The sequence below is a fragment of the Saccopteryx bilineata genome, chromosome 9 (genome assembly GCF_036850765.1).
Source record: "Saccopteryx bilineata isolate mSacBil1 chromosome 9, mSacBil1_pri_phased_curated, whole genome shotgun sequence".
Taxonomy (NCBI): Eukaryota; Metazoa; Chordata; class Mammalia; order Chiroptera; family Emballonuridae; genus Saccopteryx; species Saccopteryx bilineata.
The window spans coordinates 33,749,467-33,776,318 of NC_089498.1; the positions used below are offsets into that span (position 1 = coordinate 33,749,467).

At 47.5% G+C, this 26,852-nt stretch overlaps 1 protein-coding gene, 1 non-coding gene and 1 pseudogene across 4 annotated transcripts; 1 reads left to right on the top strand and 2 right to left on the bottom strand.

Moving 5' to 3' along the window:
• Window positions 1–2,625: 2,625 nt before the first annotated feature.
• On the top strand, window positions 2,626–5,991 carry LOC136313493 (ATP-dependent RNA helicase DDX19A pseudogene; annotated as a pseudogene).
• Window positions 5,448–25,845, bottom strand: MEAK7 (MTOR associated protein, eak-7 homolog). Of its 3 annotated transcripts, XM_066243899.1 has the most exons (9): window positions 21,641–21,753; window positions 19,624–19,671; window positions 17,835–18,012; window positions 15,655–15,885; window positions 14,523–14,667; window positions 12,160–12,585; window positions 7,536–7,654; window positions 6,981–7,160; window positions 5,448–6,452 (listed from the first exon to the last, which is right to left on the bottom strand). In XM_066243899.1, the coding sequence occupies exons 3-9, from the start codon at window positions 17,985–17,987 to the stop codon at window positions 6,339–6,341; spliced, it is 1,368 nt and encodes a 455-aa protein (XP_066099996.1). In that variant the 5' UTR covers window positions 17,988–18,012; window positions 19,624–19,671; window positions 21,641–21,753; the 3' UTR covers window positions 5,448–6,338. The 3 variants fall into 3 exon arrangements, with proteins under 3 accessions (XP_066099996.1, XP_066099994.1, XP_066099997.1); XM_066243897.1 differs by lacking the exons at window positions 19,624–19,671; window positions 21,641–21,753 and adding an exon at window positions 25,740–25,845; XM_066243900.1 differs by lacking the exons at window positions 19,624–19,671; window positions 21,641–21,753 and adding an exon at window positions 25,740–25,825 and having other exon boundaries at window positions 17,993–18,012.
• LOC136313806 (small nucleolar RNA SNORA22) lies at window positions 13,473–13,605 on the bottom strand. The gene has a single exon (XR_010727236.1). It is a non-coding gene; the product is annotated as a small nucleolar RNA SNORA22 (small nucleolar RNA).
• Window positions 25,846–26,852: the final 1,007 nt, after the last annotated feature.

A 26,852-nucleotide genomic window follows, 5' to 3' on the forward strand; every position in this document is an offset into this window, starting at 1 on the left:
GTTTGGTTGTATGGTAGGGACCAGGTTGACCAGCACTGCAAAAGTGGGCGGTTTTTATAAAAAGTTTGACGGCCCAGAACCACTGGGTAAACGTCTTTAGCAAGGCAACTGGGTGCACAACTATGGAGGAAATTAAGAGCTTTTCTATGTTCAAACAATCATCTGAGGGTAAAAATAAAGTCCATTTATAATGCCGGCAATGACAACAAAGATTTATGTAGCAAACTTACGTACTCCTGTCCTTGGATAACAGGAATCACAAATGTCAGTTCTTCCTACATTAATCTGTATTTAATGTAATCTCGGAAATGCTATCAAACTGTTTAGAAGTCGTCAATATGCTCCCAAAGGTGACAGAAAATAAGCAGGCAAGCATACGAAGGAAAATTCAAAAAAACTAGTCATAGCAGAATAGCTCTTTTATCATAAAACTTAAGTAATTAAAAATATGAGACAAAAATCTTAAGTTCATTCATAAATTCAGATCATGAGAAAATAGCATTTTAAGTCAGTGGGAAAGTAATTTCATTATTTACTTTGGGATAAGATAGCAGTCTATTATTAAAATACATTTTGAATGGTTCAAATATGTAGGTGTAAAAATAGAAAGCACAGAATAGCAGAAAACGTGGATTTTTTTTTTAATCTCAAAGTCAGGAAAAACTTCAAATCTCAGAAGCTTTAGGAGAAAATGCTGGCAAATATGATGTATAAAATGCAAAGTTTATGTAAAGGAAAAACAAAGTTGAAAAAATATTTGCCATACGTCAAATGCTAATTTGCCTCATTTAAAAAACACTCTTGCAAATCAATTAGAAAAGATAGACACCCTAGAACACCAGATAAGGACATAATACAGATGGCTTTTGAAAAAGGCAGTTGTTCACTGTCCTGCATAAAAGAAACCAAAAATAAGTTGCAGTTTTCATGTATCAGGTAAACAGAAACTAAATATTAATATGGGGTTGGTAAAAATACCTTAAACAAGCACTCTCATAGGTTAAAAGTATAAATTGAGCTCAAAAGGTTAATTTGCCAATATCTAAATAAAAATTCACGTACCTCTTGATCCAACAATTCAACTTCTAAGAGGTTAGCCTCCAGACAAAAACCACATAGACACACAAAGGATGTTCACTGCAGCCACGGTTAGCTACAAGCCCTCCCATAGCCAAGGACGGCTGAATGCTAGGAGTGATGGTGCTCCGTACAATGGGACGTTATGTAGACAATGAAAACAAAGGGGGCAAGGGATGGGTAAGCATGGAGCGTCTCCACTCGATAAAAAGGGAGGGACATACCAGACTGTAAAACACAATTACGCTGAGTATGCAAGGAGTCAACTCTGGAAGAAGGCCTAAGTGGCTTTATCAGGAGGGCTTTTGCCTCTTAGGAAGGAATTGTGAGGAAGGTGACAGAAGGAAGACTTCCCTTTGAAGTTATATCCTTGTACTTTGACCTTTTTACCATGTACACACATGGGAATTTTTCAATTTCAAAAACATGGTGGGGAGAAAAAATAGTCTGCATTTTTTCACCTCTTCCTTCTAGCACCTTTTTGTTCACTGATCAATTTTCACTTATACGGAGACCACTGGTCCTTATAACCTGAGCTGTTATCCCCATTTCACAAAAAAACTCATCATTTGTTAGAATTAGCATCGCAGATTTCCTGGTCCCAGCACGAGCTTGTGCCTCAGGCCAGTAGCTGGGGCCATGGCTGACACTCTAGAGCAGTGGTTCTCAAAGTGTGCCCCAGGGTGCACTGGTGAGCCCTAGAAGATTTCCAGGTGTGCCCTATGGTATTCCAGAGAAATATGTGCCTGTTGGGGACCAAAATACCAACAGGGTTTTGGGGGGACAGAGGTGTGGGGAATTGGCTGTAAGCTGACAGTCTGCCCAACCCCCCACCTCACTTCCCTGATTAGGTTGCAAAAGGCTGTTAAACTGTGGCGCTGGATTGTTTACACTACCCCCCATGTTCCCCAGAAAGACTGGAGGCAAGTTTCTTCTATCCTTTGTTTGGTGTAAAGTTAAGATGCTATGTATGGTGGGGGTTTTCTGCACTCAACACAATGAAGAGTAAAAAGAGGAATTCTTCAATGTATTGACGAGGAAATGAGACTTTGCTTTTCAAATATATGCCCAAACATTGAAGAAATCGCTAGGACACATTGGGCTCATGTTTCGCATAAACACAAGAATGAAAACACTTAACGCATTCACACCAGGACCTGCCGAATTTACTAAATCTTACTAAGAATGTATCTATATAGGCTACTCCGGGACCTATCGCAGGGGGTTCTGGAACCTAACCCCCACGCTAGATGACGGACCATTGTAGTCGATCAGTAATTTGCAGATCAAGGAAGAGAAAGTTAAACCAGATACCAATGAGGACAGAGCTGCCCAGTCCTTACTCAACAAGCTGATCAGAATCAACCTGGTCGATTAACACAAACCAAGTGGAAGTCCTGCAGCGAGATCCAAAGTCCCCCCTCTACTCAGTGAAGTCCTTCGAAGAGCTTCGGCTAACTTTCAATAAAATATTGGCTGACAGGTGATTTCTGGATATCAGGAACATTTCTTATTAGGAAACCACAGCTTCTCCTGGGAGTCTATGCCATGGGCTTCCACCGGCCGTCCAAGATACAAGAGAACGCATTGCCTATGATGCTTGCTGAACCCCCACAGAACCTGATTGCCCAGTCTCAGTCTGGTACTGGTAAAGCAGCTGCCTTCGTCCTGGCCATGCTCAGCCGAGTGGAACCAGCAGAGAGATACCCCCAGTGCCTGTGCCTCTCCCCAACATATGAGTTGGCGCTTCAAACAGGAAAAGTGATTGAACAGATGGGCAAATTTCATCCAGAACTAAAGCTTGCTTATGCTGTTCGACGCAATAAATTGGACAGAGGTCAGAAGATCAGTGAGCACATTGTCACTGGCACCCCTGGGACTGTCTTAGACTGGTGTGCCAAGCTCAAGTTCATTGACCCCAAGAAGATCAAGGTGTTTGTTCTAGATGAGGCTGACGTGATGATAGCTACTCAGGGCCACCAAGATCAGAGCATCCACATCCAAAGGATGCTGCACAGGAACTGCCAGATGCTGCTTTTCTCTACCACCTTTGAAGACTCTGGATGGAAATTTGCCCAGAAAGTGGTCCCAGACCCAAACATGATCAAACTGAAACATGAGGAGGAGACATTGGACACCATCAAGCAGTATTACGTCCTGTGCAATAACAGAGACCAGAAGTTCCAGGCCTTGTGTAACCTCTATGGGGCCATCACCATTGCTCAAGCCATGATCTTCTGCCATACCTGCAAAACGGCCAGTTGGCCGGCAGCAGAACTCTCAAAAGAAGGCCACCAGGTGGCTCTGCTGAGTGGTGAGATGACGGTGGAACAGAGGGCTGCGGTGATTGAGCGCTTCTGAGAGGGCAAAGAGAAGGTTCTGGTGACCACCAACGTGTGTGCCCATGGTATCGATGTCAAACAGGTGTCTGTTGTCATCAACTTTGACCTTCCTGTGGACAAGGATGGGAACCCGGACAACGAGACCTACCTGCACCGGATCGGGCGCACTGGCCGCTTTGGCAAGAGGGGCCTGGCAGTGAACATGGTCGACAGCAAGCACAGCATGAACATCCTCAACAGAACCCAGGAGCATTTTAATAAGAAAAGAGAGAGACTGGACACGGAGGATTTGGACGAGATTGAGAAAATAGCTAACTGAGAAGCTCCACCCGTCAGTGGTGCCCACCCTTGGCACTCCCGTAAATGGGAGACTAGTACAGGCCTCAACAGTCACCACAAAGACGAAGGCACGAACGAATACAGAGAAACTACCTACCTCATTTTCAATTACGTTTGGCCTTGACAAAAATTGTGCAAATGATGGAGGGAGAAAAATTGTTTACACGACTTTTAAAGATTAGGCGTGAATACACAGAAATTTACCTTTTGGGAAAAAAAAAAAAGAATGTATCTATATATATAAAAAGATAACTTTTTTGTTGTTTTTTAACCCCTTTTTAATAAATTCTAAAAAGCATAACTCAAAAAATGTAACATAAAAGTGTTTTATAATGTCAGAATAAATTTAATTTTGTTGTATTTATTTCATTTACTTACCATAAAAGCATGCTTGAACTTTATATTTTTTCCTTAATATCTGAATTATTATAACATATTTCTCAGAAATTTGTATATAGTGCGCCTACAATTATTTGTAGGATTTTAAATGCACCCCGACTTCAAAAAGTTTGAGAACCACTGCCCTAGAGGTTTGTGTGCTCAAAACCACAAGAGGGCAGCGTCCTCCGGGTTACCAAGCACCTGGTCTGGGCTCCCTCCTTCCCGCCTGTAAGTGTGCAGTCTTCAGAAACAGCCCTATTTGTGGCCTGTACTCTCGTTAGAACGAGCACAAGGCAGAGCATGCAGACAGATAAAATCTAAGCCTCCCTGACAGCCACAGAGGCAGCAGTAAATGGTACTCAAGGTATGGACACCAATGGACCTTTTATTAGTGAGGTATTTAAATTGCACTTGATTTTTAAAAAAAGAAAACATTCCGCAACAAACTGAAGATTTAAGACCTAATTCTTTGCATTTACGGTAAGGATATCTCAGGATCCCAATATCCTATAACTGATACCCCATCAGTTTGGAAGTCACATGATATACCTGAGAAGCTATTAAAACTAGCTTTTTATAAGGAAAATCAATGATGACTGAATTTGTGTACCGTCTGAGTGTGCATTTTTCTTTTGAAGGCTAATTTGCAAGGCCTTCCACTCAGTCAAGGGCACTGCTAAGTGCAGAGTTGATGAGCTTCCTGGTAGAAAAGGCAGAACCTGCAAAATGCAAACAGCTCAGTTTGCTATGGCTTATAATCAGGGCAAATTCTATTAAGAAAATGTCAGTTCACAGCAAAAGACAAGAAAACAAGGTATTTGTCTGAGAGAAGCGACCACAGCTCCTTGAAGGAGGGAATTCATACAGTGTGATTACAGAGTATTTTCAGCTCTGCTTAGAAGCCCAGCCCACCTAAGTGGGCCACCTTAGCATTTCAGTATCTATCACAGGGGTTTGTGTAAAGCAAGCCCGAAATGACCAGCCCTCTCCTTTGGGAGCAGTACTGGGCAGGGATGTGATACTGACAGGTGCGTGTCAGGCCAGGAACCCAGGCCACTGCTGCCAAGCTAGTCAGTACTGATTTATGCCACAGGCCGTATTAGGGCCTCCAAATGTCCTCAATCTTAGATTAGTAACAGAAATACAACTTTGCTTTTCTGTCGCTCTCCTCGTTTTCCCATTTGCTCATGGCACATGGTACAGGGTCTCTTCAAAACAGCTGAGAAGGCAGATGTGGACCTTTATTATAAACACCTATTAAAGACCCATGCTGCTGTTACCTCCAAAATCTTCAGCTATTTGCCTCCATTAATACATCAAAAAGCATCGATATTCCCATCCAAAGGCCTCCGTCCTTAACCAATCGAAACGGAATGCCAAGGCTTTGAACTGGGACCGCCTGGGCAGAGGCCAAGTGACCCCCAGCAGAGGGAATTTCCTGAAGACAAGAACTCGGCCCTGGCCAGTTGGCTCAGTGGTAGAGCGTCAGCCTGGCGTGCAGAAGTCCCTGGTTCGATTCCCGACCAGGGCACACAAGAGAAGCGCCCATCTGCTTCTCCACCCCTCCCCCTCTCCTTCCTCTCTGTCTCTCTCTTCCCCTCCCGCAGCGAGGATCCATTGGAGCAAAGATGGCCCGGGCGCTGAGGATGGCTCCTTGGCCTCTGCCCCACGCGCTAGAGTGGCTCTGGTCACAACAGAGCAACGCCCCGGAGGGGCAGAGCATTGCCCCCTGGTGGGCGGAGCGTCGCCCCTGGTGGGCGCATGGGGGAGTCTGTCTGACTGTCTCTCCCCGTTTCCAGCTTCAGAAAAATACAAAAAATAAAAAAAACAAACAAACAAAAAAACAAAAACCTCACATGCCCATCAAATGTTGATTCCAACATAAGTCTTAAATGTCTCAGTGTCTTTGCATTTCTGCGATACAAGATTAGCAAAGTATGAGTTAAGTGGTTAACATGACACTCAGGATTTCCAGGAGATACACCCACTAATGAGTATATGACATCACAGGAATTTTACTCTATTCTGATTAAGCAGGTCCAGCACAACCCGGACAAGACCAATGCGGCTCTATGTTAAAGTTAAGCACGCACAGGACAGGGAGAGGTCTGCAGGCTGTGCGCTCTGTCCAGGGGGGAGGGGGGTCACGCTCCAGCTCCAGGAGGACCAGCTCCAGGACGACCTGCCCCGGGGTCCTTCTCACTCCTCCTCAGGGACTTCCCGGAGCCCTTCACTGTGGCGACTCCGCCCACTGATCTCCAGCAGGACCTGGGCCTCCGGGTCCACATCCAGAATGCTCTTGTTGCCGTTGGCCTTGGGAAAAAGAGAAGTGGGTGTGTTCATGACCACGCTGTGCAGCCCAGGACAGGCAGTGATGTTCTGCTGGTTTCAAGCTTATCAGAGTAGAACAATATCCCACTGTTGCCACAAGGAAATGTGGTGGTCTCTGCTTCCCTCGCTGATGTCCCCCTACCCTGGCAATGCCATTGGTGACAAGATGCAGGGGCCATCGCAATGACTCATCGCAACAATGACTCATCGCAAAACCACAGAACTAGGAGGCACCCTGACCCTCCTCATCTTGCAGATGGGGCCACCCAAGCACCCCAGTTCCCACCTCGGGCAGGCCCCACTTCCCGGGGAAGAGGGTCCATTCTGCAAGTCATCCACACACACCCACCACCCAACTCCCACCCCACAGACCCCGACAGGACTTTGCCGCACACCCACTGGCATTTCTCCAGCCAGCAACAGCTACTGGAAACAAATTTGTTATAAACTGTCTCTAGATGGCTTCCATCTAGTACAAGGGGTAAAGCGGAGCAACGCCCACACGCTCACCAGCCGCGACCCGGAGGCGTCTCCAACCGCCCACACCTCCAGCTTTTCAAACCGGAAGTCCTCCTTGGCTGACAGCTGAGGGCTGTTGTAGGTGGTACACGTGGGCTTGGCCTTGCTGTGTCCTTTCCCAAAGTCGGAATCGATCCACAGCCCAAAGTAATGATGCTGCCCTCCCATGCCCTGCGAAGGAAGGAAGGCCATCAGCGACTCCTCAGTTTGAATATCAGACACCAAGCCCACACCAGCCTTCGGTCCCAGTCTGCTGAGGGTAGGTGAGAAGTGAATGTAGTTTTCTTTTTTTTAACTCTGAAATATATAGATGGGTATAATTTAAACATCCATTTACATATCCCATTACAAGTTACTAGAATAATCACGGAGGTGTCCGGACTCCCACCCCATGGCTTTCTCATGGGGCTACCCTGGCTAACAGCAGGGACAGAAAGCACGTCCACCAGGGCCCAGAGGACTTGCCACCCCTGAGGTGTCGGGACTGGTTCTATCGGGGATGGACAGCCCTCAGGTGGGACATTCTGGCCTTTCCCCCGTCCTCACCAGTCCGTTGGGAATGGTCTGCTGCCCGCGACTCAGGTACATGTAGTGGTCATTGTAGCCTGTGCAGGTGTGCACGGCCATGCTGGGGGAGATGGAGAACAGGAAGCAGCTGTTGTCCCCTGAAAGTGACAAGAGCACAGAAGATTACAGATCTGAACTGGGCACAGAGAAAAGCAGAGGTTGCAAACAAGCTACCACTTAGAAGGCAGAACTGTGAGGACCATCGCATGGGTCTTCAGATGTGCCCTGAGCTCACACCCCCCCAGGGGCTCGGCCACCACAGACTGGTGGGCAGTTCCAGGCCCTCCAAAGACAGGCCTTATGGCTGCCCAGGGCCCCAGAGAATGAGCTGAGGGTTCGAGAGTGAAAGTAACAACTAAACAGAAAAGTGGCATCTCCTTGCTGGGGGCACTTCTGCTCATGCTAAGGAAGCAGAAATGGGAAGTCTGCCCGCTGTTCAGAAGCAGGCATCCAAGTCAGAAAAGGCGGGTGTCCTTTAACTCAGGGGCAAGGAGGCCAGCGGTCACTCCAGGTAGTAGCGTGGTGTTGGCAGAGTCTCCTCAGGTCTGCACTTGAGGCTGTAGGGCTGCCCGCAGCCTAACAGAGCACATCACCAGAGGCGAGACAAAACCTGCAGATACACAGCTGCCCGCCATGGCAGGAAGGGGACAGGCAGTGAAAGGTGACCGTCTAACTTCATCCAAGGGCACAAACGTGGGCATGCTGCCATTGAAGGATGGTACCAGTCAAACTGTGGACATGAACAGTGTCCTGTCTCAGCTCCCTTCCTTCCTTGGTTCATTCATTCCAGGGATCACATTCAGCACTGGAGAGAGTGATAGACACCACACCTCACCCTCAGGGAGCTGCAAGCTCAGGGGCAGCCAAACCAGAGATACCCCCCACCCCAGTTGTGAGAACTCAGCCCAAAGGCCTGCCCCTCCACAGGGACAGCGTGAAGAGCACCTGATGTCAAAACAAGCTGTACAAGCTAACACAAGATCCGCTTCATGGTACGTTGCGGTCAGGCAATTCATGAGGTGGGAAGGAAAGTTCCGGGAAGTAAGTGGGAGCACAGATGTGGAGGAAATGGAGGACGTGGAGGACATGGAGGGATGACACAGAGGGGGGTTCGAGCCCCGAGGGGCCTCACGGAGAGAGAAGGGCAGGACAGGCAGAGCTGGGCAGGCGGTGTTCTGGCCTCAATCCAGACGGACCCACAGGTCTGGTCAGGGTGGTTGGGAGCTTCAGGAGGCAGAGTTTTGGGAAGGACATCCTAGATGGAGATGGCTGGGGCGAGGGCCACTTCCTGAGGACACCCTCCACCCGCCACCCACAGGGACCAGACATGCGGGGAATAAGCACTGCAGGGTTTGTGAGCGCTGGGGCAAGGAGAAAAGGGACACGAGCCTGAAGCAGTCACCTGGAGCCAGATGACAGCAGACAAAGACTCGGGCTTGAATCTATGGCCTTGGGTGGCCCCAGCAAATTGGGGACAATTTTAGAAGTGATGAACTACCTGTTCCCACTCTGCCACCCCAGTGCTGGGTATAGCACCACTTTGCTTTATAATCTTCAGGCTGCCTTTTGACAAACATTTATGTGGTCCTGATGCTAAAGCAAGATGACAGGGCCACAAAGCAGAGGCCCCCTCATTTGCAATGGTCCTACCCCACTCCAGGCCACCAGGCGGCCTGCCCTCAGCAGGGAGGCCATGCATGAAGGCCTCTTCTGGAAACCAAGGCCCAGAGAAATCAGGCCCCTTGCCCAGGACCAGATTCATACTCATGAGGTTCTGTGCTCAGGCCAAAGCCACAGTCCCTTCAACTGCACCAGAGAAGACAGAGCAAAAGTGAAGCGACCCTGTGGGCTGTCACTTCAAGTCTCAGCCATAGAAGTGAAGGTTCCCAAGACAAATGGACCAGCACACGCTCTGAATTTGACGGGACTGTGATGCAAGGCTGCCCTCTGCTGGAAGTCCATCCTCATTTCAGAACAGAATGCACTCTGCAATTGCATTCTCCTGCTGTTCTTCAGGAAGAATACTTCTGCTTGTTAATGCATTAGAACCAGCAGTGCTAACTTGGAGTAATATTAAAGGATCTGGAAGAAGAAAATGTTTTATCTGCAATATTGATTCTCAGGTTTTTTTCCATGTCCTAAAGCACAGCCTCTAACCACACAGAGACAGAGCAACTCCTCATTCTGCACAGAGCCTAGAGACAGGGCAGAGGGGAGGATGAGCCACTCCCCGTGACTCTGTGACAGGGAAAGGTGGGTGGCAGAATGGGGCTGCTGCAGGCCTGAGACCGTAGTCCCCAGAGAGTCCCGCTTCCAAGGTTGGAGCTTGGCCAATGTCTGGGAACGTGGATTTCGGAAGGGTCCCCACCACTCCCAGACTGATCGGAGTGGCTCCCCGTGCCTACACTGTTTGTACAAACAGAGTGATTGGTGCTGAACCCCTTCTTTTCTCGTGGGAGTCGGGGATGTTGCTACATGCTGGGCAGAGGGTGCTCACGTAACCAGCCCCCAATAAAACCCTGGGCGATGATCCCCAAATGAGCTCCCTAGGTGCACAGCACTTCACACACGCTGTCACAGCTCGTTGCTGGAAGAGTTCAGCACGTCCTGTGTGACCGCACTAGGAGAGGACTCTGGGACCTGGCGCCTGGTTCCCTGGACTTCGCCCCACGCTTTTCCTGCACTGATCCTGTCTGCCTCCACTCAGGGTGGTAAATCATGGCTGTGAGCACAGCCATATACAGACTCCCTGGGTGCTGCTAGTGAATCAATGATGTGTGGGTGGTCTTGGGGACCCCTGACATAGTGGGAGGAGTTGGTAGCAGCATCTGGATTGAAGATCAGGAACATTCTAAAATAGATAATAAAATCCTAGAAATAACAAGATCTCTGGAATAGAGGTACCCAGCCTTCATCTCCTGATTCCTTCCACCCAGCCCAGGAAAAGGGCCACCCACTACTGCTAAAACCTTTCCAATAATGGCAACTCTGCACCTGGACATAGCGCCCCAGCCCACAGAAGCTCTGCCCAGCAAAAGAAGGACAGGAACAATTCCAGAGGCGTGCAGTATGACTGAGGATCACAGGGAGCACACGGCACTGGTGTGGTTAGGAAGGCTTCCTGAAGGAGGTGACCCTGGTCTGAGTCCCAACAAGAAGCTGGCTGTGCAAACAGGTGAAAGAGAGAGGAAGCAACATGTGCCAAGTCCTAAGATGAGAGGAAGCACAGTGTGTTCTGGAAACCGCAGGAAGATCAGTGGGACTGAACATGAATTGCAAGGGGACAGGAGTGGGTCGTGAGAGTGGAGATAAACTGTGTACCGTCCTGAAGGTGGTGGGGGTCTGTTAATGGGTTTCCAGGAGGAGTGAGACTAAAAGCAGAGAGCTGGTGAGAAGGCAGCTACACACGCTGCTGAGAGTGAGATGGAGAGAGGAGGCGGGAGGGCCGCAGGTGGAAGGGCTAGGAACTGATGGCCGTCTGGTTTGGATGCACAAGAGGCCTCTCTGCTCCGCCTTCCGCATCTCAGGTCCCTGGATCCTCCCTTCCACTGAGCCTGCCAGCCAGGCAAGCTTGCCCCCTTAGTGGGAGGTACCCTGCTCAGAATTCATTTAGTCCATGGGAGTGAGAGCTGGGATACATCTGGTCCCTCAGAATCATGAGGAAAGCCCTCCACTTCAATGCTGCTGGCCCCGAGGAGCCCTACTGAGAACACAGACTCAGGCAGCCAGCCAGGCATCAGGGGACATGCAGTGATAACAACCCCTAGAAGGAGTTTCATCCCTGAGTATGCCCAGCAGATGAATGCTTTCAAAAATGTTCCTTTAAAAATGTTTATCAGAGCATTTTTCTTTGTGGAAGGGGAAGAATTCACCTAGAGCCATTCATGTGCTGCCATCGAGATCCCTCAAAGAACTTCCAAACTCCAACAAAATCACAAAGCCAAAAGCCATGGCAGAAGCAGCGAAGCGGACACACAGGGGACACACAGGGAAAGGAAAGACAGTCCATGAGAGAAAATGTCCCATTTGAAAGAATCAGTATCTCCTGGTCCCTTATGACAGTGTTTTTCAACCACCAGTCCACAGACCAGTCCGCCAGAAATTTTGTGCCAATCCACGAGTTAACCACCCTGCTGGTGAATGAAGATTATAGAACCAATGATCTTAGTTGAATTTGCTTATGCTCAGGGTGATTTCTGCCTTAGTAGTCCCTGAAATAATTCCATTTTCACTGGTTCCCAAGTGTAAAAACGTTGAAACTCACTACCTTATGAGGCATCCGCAGCCCAGCTTCTCCCATGGCCTGGATAGACCTGGCACCATTTAATAAACCTAAAATTTTGAGGTGAGGATACCTGTTCTGCTTATCAGACCCCGTGCCAGAATCTGTGAAGCATTTACCCACCATAAAGCAGCAGCATGTCTGACTTTCCTCCCAAACACATCTAGACAAATACTTGGATAAGGAGATTAAGAAATGCTCACGTCCTTTTTAACACTCCCATCCTTTGCCGGTGCTCCAAAGGTCTGCACACCGCAGCCTTCTGACCAGAACTCCTAGCAAATACCATGCTAACACTGGGTTTTGGTGACCAAGTCTTACCTTGAAATTGGGGCTTGATTTCCCAGGAGCAGGAGGCAAAGCCACCGAACACATGGCCATCGTGGTCCTCGAGGAGCACCACGCAGGGCCCTCGGTGTGGGATGCGCCCACAGAGCTGGGCGAAGCTGTGCCCATGGAGCTTGGACGAGAAGAGCAGATGCCAGCGGTGTTGCTGCTCCTGGGGCAGGTGGGAGTTGACATAGATGACTGATAGGATATCCAGGATGCTCTCAAACTCCTGCCCCTGGTCAACTTGACGCTCAGGGACCAGAGTGGCTAGATTGAGGGATGAGTGCAGGAGAAAGCCTCTGTGGATGACCACACTCAGGAATGTGGACACGAGGTGGGCCCTGAACACCCAGTCCTCAATCACAGCTTGGTCACAGTCACCGTCCAGCTGATGTGGCTCCACCAGCTTCTTGCCATCTAGGGGAGGGGAAAACAGTATTAGCTGGTGATTACCTCTCCTTCTATCTGTGCATCTAGACCTGTGCTGTCCAACGTGGGAGTCATATGTGGCTTCTGAGCACTCAACCTGTGGCTTGTCTGAATGGAGATGCGCAATAAGTGTGAAATGCACTCCCAGTTTCAAAAATCGGTATGAAAAAATGAATGTAAACTACCTCAATCATTTTTGGATTGACTGATTGCCAATGTTGTTATCTTTTAGATGTATTATTAATGTCAATTTCACTTGTTTCTATTTATTATTTTAATATGGCCACTAGGATACTTAAAATTTCTTGTGTGTCTTTGTTTTGGTGTTTGAACTTTATCTGTTGGATGGGGCGATTCTAAACAATTCCACATCAACACTCATCTTTTTCTCCCCTCCAAGCTGCATTTCAGAGGCCCAGGAGAGACAGCCATACCCTCACTCCAGGGCCAGCCCCGAAACTCTCAGCAATTGTTCCTGGGAGCACTGCACCAGTCATTCTCCCAGGGCTTCTGTCCTAACAAAGTCATTTGTAAAGGATTTAGAAGTGCCTTGTTCTCCAGCCGAGGCAGGGCAGTGGTTGGTAATTTATTGGGCACCACTCTAGTTTATTGGAAGAGCAGGTTTCATTAACTACAAATGGTGCTTAGCTGACTCAAAGCAGCATCTTTGATCCCGTTTCCTAGCTCCTACCTACTAAGAATGAAGATGACATGGTGGTAATACCAGAAGACAAACTACTAGTACTTTACATATATTATGTTATTCTTTCTAAGTTCCAAATACCTCACTTAAATAAATTTTTGAAATATAACCTATTTTCAATCTTTACTAAAAAAAATCCAGCTTTATAATAAAACAGTAATGCTTTTTTTTATAGTGTGCTGACTTTTTGAATACATTTAAAAGGATAATAGTCCTTTCAATGCAGAGGAAAAAGGCAGACATTGCTCTAGCACAGAGTCAAAGCCAAGAGAACTATAAAGCACACTTGGGTGTTCACTGTGCAATAAAAACGGTAATACTTTTATAAAACAAGTTTACTTTGCACAGAGACTTTCCAACAGTATTTTTAAATCCCAAGTAAATTTAAACATATACTGTTTCTTATTTAATAACATAATTCACATTTTTCCCAAGTGTACATAAAACACTGTCCAGAATAAAATGTAATATCATAAAACATGATTCAATACATTTTAAGATCGAAATCATGTAACATATGTTCTTCAACTAAAAAAAAAAAATTAGGAATCAGTAACAGGAGGTAACTTAGGAAATACACAAACATGTAGAAATTAAATAACACACCTCTAAATGACCAGTAGGCTAGAGTAGAAATCATAAGGAAGTTAGAAACTGAGAATGAATGAAAACAAAAAACACAACATACCAAAACTTATGAGATGCAACTAAAGCAGTACTTAGAGGGAAATTTATAGTCATAACTGCCTATATTGATAAATAACAAGTAACCTAGTCTTCTAGTTTAAGAAATTAAAAAGACAACCAAACTAAACCTAAAAGAAGCAGAAGGAAGGAAAGAAGAGACTTGGGTAAAAATAAATGAAATAGAGACTAAACAAACAACAGAGAAAATCCACAAAACCAAAAGTTGGCTCTTTGAGAATATCAACACAAAATACAAACCTTTAGCTGGAGTGACCAAGAAAAAAGACTCAAACGACTACCATCAGAAATGTATATGGAGACATCACTACTGGCCTTACAGAATAAGGATTATAAGGAAATACTATGAACAGTTATATGCCGACCAATTAGACAATCTAAATACTCCTCCCAAGGTGGAATACTTACACTACTTTCTGATCTCAAAACTTTACTGCAAGGCTATAATAAATGAGACAGTGAAGTACTAGACTACGCCTCCAAGGTCTCCAGGTGTGAGCACACTTAGGGCACTTGCCTGCAAGCTTCATCTCAGAGAGCAGCTGAGCAGCCAGAATCTGTACCCTGGGCGGGGGACCTGGAGCTTTCTTCTGAGCCCAGCCTTTCAGCTCCTGTCTGTGGTTTAGCACATGCACTACAGAGCCAACAAGATCCTCTGTAAACTTAAAAGATTACAATTTTACCATTAATAACATTTCTATCATGACCAATGGCCTACACCATATCAACAGGCAAAGGGCATTTTATCTCTTTAATACCAACTACAGTGGCCACAATGTGAGGAAAGATAAGGTCACGTGGGTAGTTATTCATTTTTCTAATGACCCATAGCTGGTCTAACTTTGCCAAGGCCTTTGTCCAGTGGTGGGATTCAAATAATTTAACAACTGGTTCTCTGCCCTAATGACTGTTTTAAGTACCAAAAAACGCTATACCAAAAGGTAGTTTATTATTTTATGCTTTTAATACTTTAAGAATAAGAGTACACAAAACTAGATTATAAGAGTTTTAAAATATTAATGCAAAAATATTAAATAATACCTGACAAAAAAACAATAAAACTTTTATTTAAGATATTTCCAATGACAGCTTGTCAACCCCTGGTTGTTTGATACTTTTTCTCTTTACATTACGTTTGTTTACTGAAGTAAGAAATGTGAGGAAATTAAAATCTACTATTTCAACAAAGGTCTAATGAGTTTTATGAAATGAATAAATATTACAAGCATAGCTTCATCAAATTTTTTTCACCTATGGACAGAGTGAACATTACTACGGATGCTTAGAATACGCTGTTGTGCAGATGAACGTTAAAAAGAGTAAGGAATGTAAATTTGTGATTTCCACATTGGGCAGCTGCCCAGGTGCCCACCTTAGAAAGAATCCCGATTACAAGTGCAATTTTAACAACTGGTTCGCTGAAAGCAACAAAAAATTCGGTATTCGTTCTGCCGAACTGGTGCAAACCGGCTAAATCTCACCACTGGCTTTGTCCAGGAGTTCTGATCTCAACCAGTTATGTGATCTAGGGTTCCCCCATGGTGGACATCTTTATGATGCTTCCCCAGCAGTTTGATTGCCCTGAGCCCCCCACCTAACGACAGCAAGGCTACTTGGGGTGGTTGCAATGGTTCCTGTGGCGTCTCTACCTTTTGGACTTCTCTTGCTTTCACAGGACGATTTGTGGCAGAAATCATTTTCAAAATCATGAGACTCTTCTCCTTGGAGTTCCCTTTCAGCAGGTGGGACATTGACACTGTGAACTGCCCCCGGGAGATGCTCTCACTGGGCCCCTTCACCTGTCCCGTCAGGTCAACCCTACACATGCCATTATATAGTCTGGTAACCATATCTTGGGGAAGAGCTTCCCCAATGTGGCTCTGTTAAGGACAAGAAGGAGAAAAGGGTACAAGTTAAGTGAGGTAACAAGGGGACCTAGACCAACCACTGCCACACCACGATGCTCCCTTCTACCAGCATGTAATGTTCCCACGCATACCATCTCTCCCCCACCTAAGGGCATCGTATCACCCAAGGACCCACATACATAACGTGTCCTGGCTAGTGGCTCATCCTGGCCATCAGATTCTTCCACAATCTGTTCCCATCTCTCCAAGCTCTCCCATTTCCCTTGGTTGGCCATGTCATTCCTACATCTGGCCACCATCACCTCTTCACTCCACTCGATCATCTCCTCCATCCTACACTGACAGCTGCCATGTGCATGTCTGCATTTATTAACACATGGTGCATATGTCTATTTATATCTAATTTGGTCTCCTCTATATTAGGGACTTCCAAATATATTAGCTAGCTAACTTTCACTTCTTACCTAAGCTCTTTTTGCTCAACATGCATTTTTAATTAATTTTTAGTTAAATTTAAAATCTAGTTCTTAAGTAATGTCTTGACAATAACATTCTGTAAATATTGCTTTCCTTTGGACCAACATCAGGTCAGATTTGGTCCAGGAATTAAGAATAAATGGTGAGAGAAAGCAAATCATGAACTTCCACCACAGTAGGGTCTGAACAGTGGATTCTCCTGTAACAACTTCTACCTATACTGTGACATCGGTAATCTGCAGTTCTTGTAAAGCTGGTCCCTACTGACCACTCAGAAAGATTCTATCTATTTCTGTCAGTGTTTTTGAAGTTCTACTTGAAAAGCAATCTTGAATTCCCTCCCAAAGGAAACTTTATACAGTCACCAAGGTTTTCTGAGCAACTTTAGCCACATTTATCTTGATAAACGTTCGTGAACATTGCCAACCGCTCTGCAGTGAAGCTCTTGGTCTGTTGGCTCCAGTGTGGTGGGTGACCAGGCAGACGGGGGATGATTTTGCTCTAGTGGAGATACTCGTGTACATACATGTATGCACACACATGTGTGCACCTACAGATGCATGCATACAACACAGCTGTGACCCACATAACCTCCCTGGCAAGTTTCCTCATCTGTAAAGTGAGTATGTTGGGGATCCCCAATGCACCATCAGCTCCCATTCTGCGTGTTCTAGAAGAGGCGGCTGCTGGAACGCCCTTGCCCATTGCCTTCCCTGCCACGGCCCAGGGAGATGCGCTGATGTTGTCTCTTGGCCTGTGTCTTGCCTTAGTCTGAGCACTCAGACAGGCAGTTAAAAGCCCCATGGAATGCAGTAGAAAGATAAGGAAACAGGCAGTTTTAACTCCTTGTCTGGTGAACCCTGACTCTGAAACATCATTATTTTGTTTGGAGTACCATAAAATTCCTAGGACATCGAACACTTACAAATCCTAAAGGCAAAGGAACACTTGAAACTTTGTGGTTACTAGACCTACATATGAATCCCACTAAGGCGGTATGTTACCCAAAGGGAAGTCAGGGGACAATGGTCAAGATATGGGAAGCAGGGCAGGCCCCTTGTGCAACCTCAATTAGGAATGGGACATGAGCCCTGGCCAGTTAGCTCAGTCAGGAGCGTTGTCCCAAAACAACAAGGTTGCGGGTTTGACCTCCAGTCAGGGCCCACACGGGGAAACTACCAACAAATGCATGACTGAGTGGAACAGCAAAGGAATGTTTCTCTTCCTCACCCTCTCTTTCACTGCTTCTGTGAAAGAAGGAAGGGAGGGAGGGAGGGAAAGAAGGGATATGAAGGCAGAGCAGAGTAGCTGTGACAGAGACCACAGTGGCCAACAAAGCTAAATATGTACTATCTGACCCTTTACAGAAAACAAACATTTTAAAGTTTAGTCTTACAAAACTGGAGAGCCGATTTTGGCCCAGAAGCCATAGTTTACAGACTCTTACTCTGGACTAAACATTAACTGATGATGGTTACTCTTGCCTTTAGTGCCTTCAGAGAGAAGGACCGGGGCAAAGTGTTCGAGCCGCTTTTCTCCGAGGACAGAGCATCAAACAATCTGTCCACCTCAGCCTGCTCCTCGGGAAGGAACTGCGAACGAACGTTCTGGCCCGAGCAGCTTTCGCCGTTCCCCATCTTACTTATTTCTGAGCAGGATTCTCTGCAAAAGAAAAGATACCAAGTTAGACAGAAAAGTAAAAATGTCATAATCATAGACCCTGGCCAGGTGACTCAGTGATTAAAGTGTCATCCCAGCACACGGAGGTCACAGGTTGGATCCCCCAGTCAGGGCACATACAAGAAGCAATCAATGAGTGTACAACTAAATGGGAGAACTAAGTGAATGCTTCTCTCTCTCTCTCTCCCCCCCCCTCCCCACTCTTCCTCTCAAATCAATGGAAAAATATTGTAAAACATCATAATTGTAGCATGACCAGTGGTGGCAAAGTGGATAGAGCATCAACCTGTAATGCTGAGGTTCCAGGTTCTAAACTCTGAGGTCGTCGGCTTGAGTGAGGGCTCATCCAGTTTGAGCATGGGATCACAGACATGTTTCCAACGTTGCTGACTTGAAGCCCAAGGTCACTGGCTTAGCTTGAAGCACTCTCCCCCGCCCCCCGTCAAGGCACAAATGAGAAGCAATCAATGAACAACTAAAGAGACGCAACTATAAGTTGATACTTCTCATCTCTCCCCCTTTCTGTCTCTGTCTTTCTCTCACTATAAAGGTGATCAAATTAATAGATATTGACAGCTGCAAAATGCGGTCACATACTGCCGTTTCAATGTGGTAGAACTTAATAGTTAATACAAATAAGTATGAAAACGCAGTCCTGATTCCTGTGGCCTCTGAAAACATCACAATTGTCAAACAGTTTAGATTTCTCTATTTGAAAACATGATTCCCACATCATCCCGATGTGCAGAGGTTGCCAGTTCGATACCCAGTCAGGGCACATACAACAGATAGACGTTCCAGTTCCTTCTCCGTCTCTACCACTCCCTTCCTCTCCCTAAAATCAATAAAATAAACAATAAAAAAAAGAGAACACAATTCCCAAGTTAATGTAACTAAAAGGTAGAAAAATCAGTATTTGAATCTAAATTTTTTTTTTTAAACCTGAGTTGAAATAAATTTGTTGCCTGGATGATCACATGTATTTGAATAAAATCAACACCTTGAAAATATCATGGACAAAAGAGAACACGCCATTTGACAAGTGTGCCTTTGTGAGCCTGGCTCTGCCTCCACTTTAGGTAAGGTACTGAAAACTCTTGTGCCTCGATTTCTACTTTTCTAAAATGGGGATAATAACAGCCCTACCACAGAGATTACTGTCATAATTTACAAGTTATATTATCTAGCCAATGAGCTCAGGAATGTCTTCAGAGACTAGTACCCAAAGGCAGGTGACCTTTGGTGACCTTTGATGATCTCTGTTCATTGTCACAGACCTCATTACAGAAAGGGATCAAACACCAAGAGAGCCATGGATTATTATTTTTTTTTTTTTTTTAGAAAGAGAGGAAGGGGGAGAGAGAGAACCATCCATTTGTTATTCCACTTCTTTATGAACTCATTGGTTGATTCTTGTATGTGCCCTGGTGGGGGGTTGAACTCACAACCTTGGCGTATTAAGATGATACTCTAGTCTGAACAGGTGGTGGCGCAGTGGATAGAGCGTTGGACTGGGATGTGGAAAGACCCAGGTTCGAGACCCCGAGGTCACCAGCTTGAGCGTGGGCTCATCTGGCTTGAGGGAAAGCTCACCAGCTTGGACCCAGGGTCGCTGGCTCCAGCAAGGGGTTAGTCGGTCTGCTGAAGGCCTATAGTCAAGGCACATATGAGAAAGCAATCAATGAACAACTAAGAAGTCGCAACGCACAATGAAAAACTGATGATTGATGCTTCTCATCTGTCTCCATTCCTGTCTGTCTGTCCCTGTCTATCCTTCTGACTCTCTGGCTCTGTAAAAAAAAAAAAAAAAAAAAAAAAAAAGATGCTACTCTAACCCTCTGAGCTACCCGGCAAGGGCACACAGATCCATAGGTCAAACAGAAAAGCACAAATGAAAATAATAAATTCTCTTAAGAGGTTTAAGTGCTGGGACTTCTTAATTCTCATCCTAAAACTTAATTTGAAAACTCACAATGGTGAAATTGCTAGAGAGACAAGTACTCCATAAACTAAGTCAACACGAGAGTTAACAGCCTCCCACCAGGAGAGTGAGGGAGAGGGAGGCCATCTCAGAGGGCAGGAAGTGTGAATAACAGGCCCGTCAAGTCCTGGATGTTCAAAACCTCAAGGGGAAATGGGGTACAGTTAGGATCTTTTTATGAAGTGAGACTCACCTAACATAAAATGCACCCCTTTAAAGGATACAACTCAATGCATTTAGTACATTCCCAATATTGTGCAAACACCACCTCTACCTAATTCAAAAACATTTTCAACACACCCAAAAGCCACTAATGTGCTGTCTCTGTGGCATCTATCTGCCTACACTGGACTTTTCACATATATGGAGTTATATATATGTGTTCTTTTATGACTAGCTTCTTTTACTTAGCATGATGTTTTCAAGGCTCATCCATGTTATAGCATGTGGCAGCACTTCATCCCTTTTCATGGCTGAGTAATATTCTGCTGTGTGGAGATACCACATTTAGTTTATCCATTCACCTGCTGATGGGCATTTAAGCTGTTTCTACCTTTTGGGTATTGTATACACATATTCACAGCAGCACTATTCACAAGCATGGATTTGAGTCCCTGCTTTCAAATTTTGAGAGTATAGACTTTGGAGTAGAATTGCTGGATCCTATGCTAATCTCCTATTTAACTTTTTAAAGAACCACTGAACTGTTTCACATTTTCCATTCCCATCAGCAAAGCACAAGTGTTCCAATTTTGCTGTATCCTCTCCAACTTTCTTGTTATTTTTCCCATCTTTTTTGTAAATCACTTCCATCATGGCAGGGGCACCCCTCTGCCCTGAACAGGAAGGCCCCAGCAGAGGAGTCCTTGGAGAGAAACTGCAGTGCCCTCGCACTCATAGCGGGCTAGAAATGTGGGCTTATGCAACCCAGCTCACGGCTGTCACTCACAGGCCATCTGATCTAAATGCTTCCACTCCTCAGGTTTCTTAGCCGCATAAGAGCCAAGAAGGAAACCTCCCGCCCCGGGCTCAAGGTCCAGCCTGCATGAGGCTTTCCTTATCTCTAAGACACAGGGGGCAGCACCAGCTGGCTCCTGGTCAACTCCAGAGGCGCAGTCCAAGCAGCCACTCCAAGACAGAGCCGTCCTTTTCTGTCAATTCTTCCAAAAAGTCCCAAGAAACAACCTGATCATTTAGGACTAGATTAGATCAGCCATCATCACTTGGTTTTTAAATACCACTGATCCCAGCAGAGAGCAGGAAAGAACACACAGCCCAGGGAGAAGGAGGGCAAGCACATCATGGATTCTGCAGTTAATTTTCTACATGCTATGTACTGTACGCATTATGAACTGTCATAAGGCAACGCCCAGGGGAAATCACAATAGAAAATATGTCCATGCTCACTGGCTTTATAAAGAGAGGCAAGAACTCATATGGTCAAAGCTGCAATTCTGAGTTGCTCTAGCAAGGAAGTGTGTGAAGGGGCTTGGGGCTGCCTTCTTGAAAGGCTCAAAGAAGGGAGGGCTCAGTCTGGATTAGGTGCGAGTCTGTGACTGTGTCTTCCTAATTTTTAACAAAGATGCAGGGAGGACAGCAAGGGGCTCAAGTTATCATTAGGAAGGATACGGCATTGCTCGCGTTTACCAGGAAAGGGGGCTGGGAGTTGTTTGGGGGCTTGCACGGTGATCTTATCTGTCTGCACAGCACGGTTCCGCTTTGGCTCCTTTCGGTCACAGCTTTAGGGATATCGGATATCACTGGTAGATCGTAACAGCTTCAGTCAGAAGTATTCTTACATTCATACTCCCCTCCACACACACCACCACCAGGGAGATTCAGATCACACAACAGCTGTGTTAATTTCTCAGGTCTCCAGGAAATTTGTCACCCTGCATCCTATCTTGTTATTCTGCTGAAATTAGGAGAATGGTAAACGCTTAAAAATGTACCCTAGGGAATTCATTTCATTGTTAGATAGGGTCTTGATACCAAAGATTACACTCATGCACTTCCTCTAGGAAACTTTACGGTTTGTGACATAAGGAGGCTCATGACTTCCCTAAACACTGGAGAAGAGGAAGGTCTTCCCAACACCTGGGAGAGGAAGGTTTTGGGGACTTTAGCATAGCTTCACCAAAGCTGAATGCTCGCAGGCAGGCTCCTGAGGCCAGCCTCACAGATGTGTGTGGCCCACTCGGGGCACCAGACACCTTTCCCTCTGGGCAGTTCCCTTCTGCACCTGGCCTGGCTCAGAGGGCCCTCTCCACCCACCCTGCACTCCTCACCATCACGCACCTTCAGGTTCTAAGACTACCCGGCACTTGTGACTTTCCTAGAACTGACTGTTGCCTTAACTGAAACGGAGACAGGCCTACCCTTGCTCACTCCGCTTGCCCCCTCAGCTCCCAGCATCCAGGTCCAGGCCCAATTGGTTGGCTAGAATTTGAAAGTCACAAAAAGATTCTGCCCTATAGTCACCTGCCCAGCACCTAAGTCAACCTGGAGCATACAGACACAGGACGTGTGGTCCAATGTCTGTGTCATTCCTAGCTGGCCACTCTCCCACCACCTTGAGGGCTTCCATGTGCAAATCCCAGGAGGCGGGTCTGGCCTACGTCCTGAGAAGGCCCACGCATCCCACGTTCGGCTCCTATGGGACCCGCTCCAGGGGCCCAGTGCTGCTTGGACCAGTGCTGCTCTCTCTACCCTCCACAACAGGACAGCCCCAGGGAGCCTCGCCTCTACCCCACGGCCCACCAGGCCTCGGCCATGGCAGGGACTCAGTACACACAAGAAAGTGATTTGCCCTAGTGCGAAGCCCAGAAGCCACCAAGAAGAGCCCACAGCAAGGACAGGATCTTGAGAGGACACCTCTGGCTTTTCCTTAACAGATGAAGACACCTCAATGCTGCACCTCAGATCCCCAGAATCCTGAGAAAGCTTCCTCTCTGCTCAAAATCACGGATTTGCTCTACTAGGGGACACCAGCTTCTCATTCTCTGCCATAGTCACTGGGGCTAAGACATCAACAACATTTAAATGCCACTTCTCGGAAGTTCCCACATATTCTACGACTGAGGAATCAGTACCACTAAGGAGCCACAGGTCCCTCTTCCTGCAGGACACTTTCTGACATCGACACCCCATCTATTCCCTTACAAAATAGCCCAACGTGGCCCCCAAGAGAGAGCAGGTGACAGAGAAGCTTTGGGCAGGCCTGGGCCTTCAGGAACATCTGGTTTAACAGGGAGAGACAGACAAGTACTGCAGGATCTGTGGGAATCAGGGTGAGAAGAACACAGGAGTTAAGACATGTTGTGGCTGGGTCTTCCGGTGGTTTACCTGGAAAGTGGGGGCAGTGCACACAAAGGTGCCGGCTAAACACAAAGGTCACTGAGGTGGGGTCTGGTGTGGGGAAGGTTCCAGAAGGGGCTACAGAGCAAGGGAGGTCTTGTCTGCCCCTCACTTCCAGCCTACCCCACCTCTTCTTCTGTCCCACTGGAAATGGATTCCTCCACTGTTGTCTGAAAACAAGTCAGTATGGAACAGCCTGGCACCCAAACACGGAGAAAGGAGCAGGCTGGGCAAGCAGCCAAGGGAGGGCAGTAATGCACAGGAGAGGTGGGAACCATCAGCATGGGAGGTAGGGGGGGGGGGACACAGGGCAGCTCCAGAAGGAGACACCAGAAGGAGACCCAGAGGCCAGAGCAGCTTTTCTAGTAGGAGGGAGAAGTAGCCGTGTCCGGTAGGAACTTCAGGCCTATGAGAGGAGGCGCAGCCTCTAAAAACTTGCCCCTACCCTTGCCCCACCATTCTTAGTCTGCAGGGCACTGGGGAAGGGATGCATCTCAAAACTGCTCAGAAGACAGTTTTAAAGAGCATCTGCAAGGCCAGCTGAAGTAATGGCAACGGTACAAGGTTTGCCTGGTTCACCACCCTAGTCTTGATTGCTTGAACCATGCCAGAAATCTCTCTCATCAATTTTGGAAAGGACATGCAGGCTTTGGATGTATCCTTATATTGCCCTAAATGCAAGTTTCTGAGCTTTCTTTCAGTCCCCAGCAGTGGCTCTCTTATGGGACTATTCCAGGTGCACCTCCCCACGTAGGACAGACTTTTTCCTGGCAGGTTGTGCATACAACCACCCTCCGCTGGCCTGAGTCTTCTGTGGGTTACTTATATCAAGTTCTCTTTCAGAAGGACACACCGTAATGTTACTCTAAGATTGCTCACACCAGGCGGTCTCAACTGGGAGACAGTTTCGTGCTCCAGCGGACATTTGGCGATGATTTTGGTTGTCGCAGCTGCAGAAGGGGTTGCTGCTGGCATCTGGTGGGTAGCAACCAGGGGTGCTGCTAAATATCCTACAGTGCACAGGAGGCCTCCCCCACAAAAAATACTTGGCCCCAAATGTCAGTGGAGCACAGGGTGAGAAACCCTGGCTTCCACAGATGTGGGGCCATGGGGTAGAGTGGGAGAGTCCACACTGAACTCATTGAATCCTAGACACTTCTTAGTTTTATGTCTGGGGGCAAGTTACTGAGCCTTTTCGAACCTTAGTAAAATGGGGTAAGTGCCATCAACCATGTAATGAGGCAAAAAAGATTAAATGAGATAACATGGGGCAGTTAATTCTGCTTTCTGAAGCTAGAGACAGAAATGGATGAACCCACAACAGCAGAAGGTTGAGTTCTTGCCTTAGAACAAGAGAAACATCCTAGCTTGGAAGGAACAAACTCCCCTGGAGCTGGGGAGGGAACCACGAGCTCTTTTCTGCTGAATGGGCATGCTAGGATAGTTCAGTCAACAGCTTCTCAGAGTCTCTCCAACAGGCTCCTGTTTGGGGTGCTCTTGACCCTGGCCTGTCAACCTTTAACCCCAGTCTCCAAGGGGCCACTGTCCTGAGAGTGGTGACCTGGCCCTCAGTACCCCCTTTCTGGAAAGAGTGCAACTGTTTCATCTAGACAGAAGCATTTCAAGCTGTGTAGGTCCAGAACCGGCAGTCCTTCTGCAAAGGGTCAGTTTGAGCCTAAACCAGACTTCAGGCAGCAGAGTCCCTTGCCCTGAAGGCAACCTGTCCTACCCAAGGCTGGCTTCCTCCCTCCAGAGAACCCCACCAACTGATCTGTAGAGGTGTCAGCCTAGGAATGCTTTCGTTTCCTCTCCCCTCTGCCCTGAATTTAGTGTTCAGATTCCACTAACCTGGGGGAAAGCAAGTAGGTTGTGATCAGAATACAAGAAGGAAGGTCCCTCCTTCCACTCACCCCCCACATTCCACCATAACCCTCCACTCTTTCTCCTGCAGATGCTCCCCTGCTCCCCCACCGCCCCCCCCCCCACACGTCTACACCAGTTTTATTGCTCTCCCTTCCAGACAGCCGGACAGCTGGCCTCACCCCTGGGATGGCACCTGCTGAGACCCTCTTATACCAGCACTGGAAAGGCTGAAGTTGCGGGGTGACTTTGTGCTATGACTGACCCATGGATAGACCCTTCATCCTTTGAAGCTGTACCCCCCCCCATGCCCCTAACCTCTCCCCCCCCCCCCCACCTAGGGGCCGGAGGCATGTACAGCCAGGAAGGTGCAGGGCCCAGGCGACTTCGGGCACCTTCTCTCCCAAGACCAGGGCCATCTCCCCCGATCCCTACCCTGGCCTCCAGGCCACCGGCCTAAGGCCTCTGCTCAGCCCACCTCTGCCCTCCGTCATCACCAAACTGGACTCACCCCCACAGCTTCACCGAATTGGACTCGCCTTCCAGTCGGGCTGGCCAAGGATTTTCCTCTGGAGCGGCCAGCCCCGTCGGCAGGCGACAGTGCTGACGGACGTCTAGCTGCTGCAATCGCAGAAGTGGAAGCTGAGAGGGCCAGAAGTCAGCCAATGGCAATGCACTGCATAGAACGTGGGCTGGCCTTGTCGGGTGGGGGCGGGGCCATGCACTGGGCGGGGCAGGTGATGTAGGTGGGCCCAGCAGACTGCTGCAGACAGGAAGCTGCGGGTAGGAGGGAAGGGATTAATGCTGGTGCAGCTGGAGTAGGAACTGGGAGGGGCCCGGAGACAAGACAGTGAAAAATAGAAGCTGGTGATTCAGGGGAGAAGCCAGGGAGGCCACCCTGGGGAGGAATGAGGTGTCTGGGCTGGAGTAGAGAACAGAAGCTGGGCTGCGGGAGAAGCAGGGGTACGGCAGGGAAGGAGGTGTGGCTGGAAAGGGGTGTGGCTGGAAAGAGGTTGCTTCTGAAAGAGGGTGTGGCTAGGGGGTGTGTGGCTAGGAGGGGTGTGGCTAGGGGTGAGGATCTAGGTGGGAAACAGGCTGAGCATGGGGGTTGAAGATAAGGGGAGGAGATTGGGCCCAAATGGAGATGTAGCAAAAGAAAAGAGAGGCAAGTAACCCTCCACTGCTTCGGCCCTCATGGATTAAGACCTAGACAACTGTCTTCTGACACGCCTCACTCCTCACCACTAGTTCTAGGCCAGGAGTCCCCTCCCACCTCGAGGAAAGTACAGCCTACTAATCAGAGCTCGGGCTCCTACCGGCCCCCTGTGACATCTGCTTCGCAGCCCACCTTACCTCTCCCTGGTAACCAAGTCCTGCCTGCATTCTCTCCTATTAGTCCTTCCCAGTAGCCTTTAAATGTGCTTAGTCTCTCCAGTCTTGCTAAATAAACCTTCCCTGACCCCATGCCCTTCTCCAGCTAGTACCCACCCTGCCTCCCCTCCAAAATGCCTCAAGACTCTTGTCTCCATTTCTTCACCTTTCATTCAGTCCCCAAAATCATTGAAACCTGGCCCCAGGGGCCCTGCCACTAAATTCAACTAGCACTTTGAGCCCTGATATGCAG

Coding starts and splice junctions, on each gene's coding strand:
- MEAK7 (XM_066243897.1), bottom strand. CDS start 17,987: ATGGGGAACGGCGAAAGCTGCTCGGGCCAGAACGTTCGTTCGCAGTTC. Junction 15,886..17,834: donor TCTCTCTGAAGGCACTAAAG/GCAAGAGTAACC, acceptor TGTCCTTAACAG/AGCCACATTGGGGAAGCTCT. Junction 12,586..14,522: donor CTCTGAGATGAAGCTTGCAG/GCAAGTGCCCTA, acceptor CCCCTCCCCTAG/ATGGCAAGAAGCTGGTGGAG.